This window comes from Eurypyga helias, unplaced genomic scaffold, assembly GCF_000690775.1.
Source record: "Eurypyga helias isolate BGI_N326 unplaced genomic scaffold, ASM69077v1 scaffold23286, whole genome shotgun sequence".
NCBI lineage: Eukaryota > Metazoa > Chordata > Aves > Eurypygiformes > Eurypygidae > Eurypyga > Eurypyga helias.
The window spans coordinates 4,421-6,758 of NW_010256343.1; the positions used below are offsets into that span (position 1 = coordinate 4,421).

The following is a 2,338-nucleotide window of genomic DNA, read 5'->3' on the forward strand; positions in this document are numbered from 1 at the left end:
TCAGCCCTCACAGGCTGTATTTTTCCAGGCATCTTGTCCTCAGCCCACGGCAGGGCTTGCAGCTCTGCTCCCATCGGGGACAGTGTGTCATGGCACGTGGGATTTATAGTCCATCTTCTTGGGATGCCTCTGAATCTCTCCTGCTCTTTCCGCCATCAATTTCTCCAATGCCCAGGTGCTTTCCAACATGGACAAACACCCTGGTGTTCCCCAGGCTGGATATTAAATCCAGTAGGACCCTCACAACTCTTTTCTCCACTGACCTCAGGGCACTGCCATGTTTCTCCTGAGCTCTCCATGGGTGGCTGTGTAGCTCCTCCATGTCCTTGGTGATGCTCCTACCTCTCCTTTCCATCCCCTCTTGGCTCACCCCCACTCTGCTCTCTCTGCCAGGCAAGACTAGGACGAAAGACAAGTACCGGGTGGTGTACACGGACCACCAGCGCCTAGAGCTGGAGAAGGAATTTCACTACAGCCGCTACATCACCATCCGCCGCAAGGCTGAGCTGGCTACTGCCCTGGGGCTCACCGAACGGCAGGTCAGTGCTGTGGTATCCCAGGAAAAACCATGTCCCACCTGGAGATGGGGCTGGGGAGGAGAAGGGCTGCTGCCCAAGCAGGCAGCAGTGGTCCCACCTTGCTTGGCATCTCTTCCAAACTCCAGGATGCTCCTCCTGCCCCAGGGGGATCCCAAGAGTTGTCATCCTTGGCTGCATCTTTCCCCATCTCTGCATCACTGTCTTTGTCTTTCTGCAGGTGAAAATCTGGTTTCAGAATCGGAGGGCGAAGGAGAGGAAGGTGAACAAAAAGAAGATGCAGCAGCAAAGCCAGCCCACCAGCACCACAACACCAACCCCACCAGCCGTCGGCACGCCGGGACCCATCGGAGGCCTCTGCAGCAGCAGCGCCCCGAACCTCGTCTCTTCATCTCCGCTGACTATCAAGGAGGAATTCATGCCTTAACGCCCTTCACCAGCCATAGACACCAAGAGATAAGCACTATGCAGCAGGGCGCAGCCGATCCGTGTGCTCTGAATAGCGACAGACCCTTCCCAAAGACACATGGTCCCTGGCTGAACCAGTGGGGCAGCCAGCGAGGCTGGGCGAGGTGGCTCCGGGACCTTCCCAAGGGGCTGGTTGGCTCTCTCCTACATAAAAACCATAGGTTGGGTAGTACTGCTCTCCTGTAGGAAACGTGCACCGGTCTGATCTCTGGTATTTGTAGCCCAAAGCAAGGTCCTAATGTCAGCAGAGGGAAGGGGGTGGGGGGGAGAGCGGAGTGGAGGATGGCTTTCCTACCGTGCTTCAGGTGGAGCTGGTCGGATGCTTCTTTCGGTCCTCCTGGTAACTGTCTGCCTGGTGCTTTTGGGGCAGTTCAAACAAGACTGAACTAGAAGAAAGACCTGGCTGGGCTCAGGGCAAAGCAAATTTCTGCTGAGCTGGTCTCCTGGATCTGCCATGCCGGGAAGAGACGTGCTGAAGGCAGAGCGAGTTGGACTGCAGGAGCCAGGCAGGACGCTTGGCCGTGGGACCCAAGGGGGATCTCCTCCAAACCACTGCAGTAGTGGCGAGCTGGAGCATGCCCTCGGCAAGAGTCCCTGCACATCCCCAGCCACGTCCCCCAGCCACCCCGGCAGCACCAGGTCCTGCGTCCTCAGCTCTGCCCCTGCACCACAAAATGCCACGTGGAGACGTACGTCTGGCAGTCCCAATGCCCCTGGCTGTGCCATGGAAAGGGAGAGGAGAGGAGAGGAGAGGAGAGGAGAGGAGAGGAGAGGAGAGGAGAATGAGGGACGGGTGGGCTGGAGATGGACCAGGCACGGGTGCGCTGGAGATGGACCACTGTGCTGAGCCCTGAGACCGCCTTCCAGTGGGGAAGGGGAGAACAAAAAGGTTTGCCATCAGGACGGGGTGCAAGAACCAGCCACAGGCCATCCAAAAGGGCTGATACTGGGAGAGCATTGTGGTGCTGCTCCAAGGGAGTGCTGCCGTGGTGGGCACTGGGAGCTCCTGCCGGGGCGGACAGGGACCGTCTCAGGCAGAATAAGGGCTGGCGCGTGCCCTGGTGTTAAGTGATGGAGAGGTAGCTTCCAGAAAGATGGAGAAGTGTTTTTTTACTATTTTATTCAAAACACAAAGGACTCTAGGTTTTGCTGTCTCCTCCCTTCCTCCATGCACTGGACCACCTCTTGTCCACTGTGTCCCCAGGCCAGTAACTGATACCTGTCTTTTCCCACTGGTGAACAGCAGCCAAAATGACCCTTCACCCTGCTGAGCCCTAACTGCTGTATTGGCCTGGGTTTCCAATGCCCCAGAGGCAGGGCTGGGACACAGCGGG

General features: G+C 57.7%; 1 protein-coding gene across 1 annotated transcript; it reads left to right on the forward strand.

Moving 5' to 3' along the window:
* Positions 1-393: 393 nt before the first annotated feature.
* CDX1 (caudal type homeobox 1) lies at positions 394-963 on the forward strand (the record flags this gene model as incomplete). Its single annotated transcript, XM_010153645.1, has 2 exons — positions 394-539; positions 757-963. Coding segments are annotated over 2 exons (353 nt in total), but the record flags the coding sequence as incomplete, so codon positions are not given.
* Between the last annotated feature and the right edge of the window lie 1,375 nt (positions 964-2,338).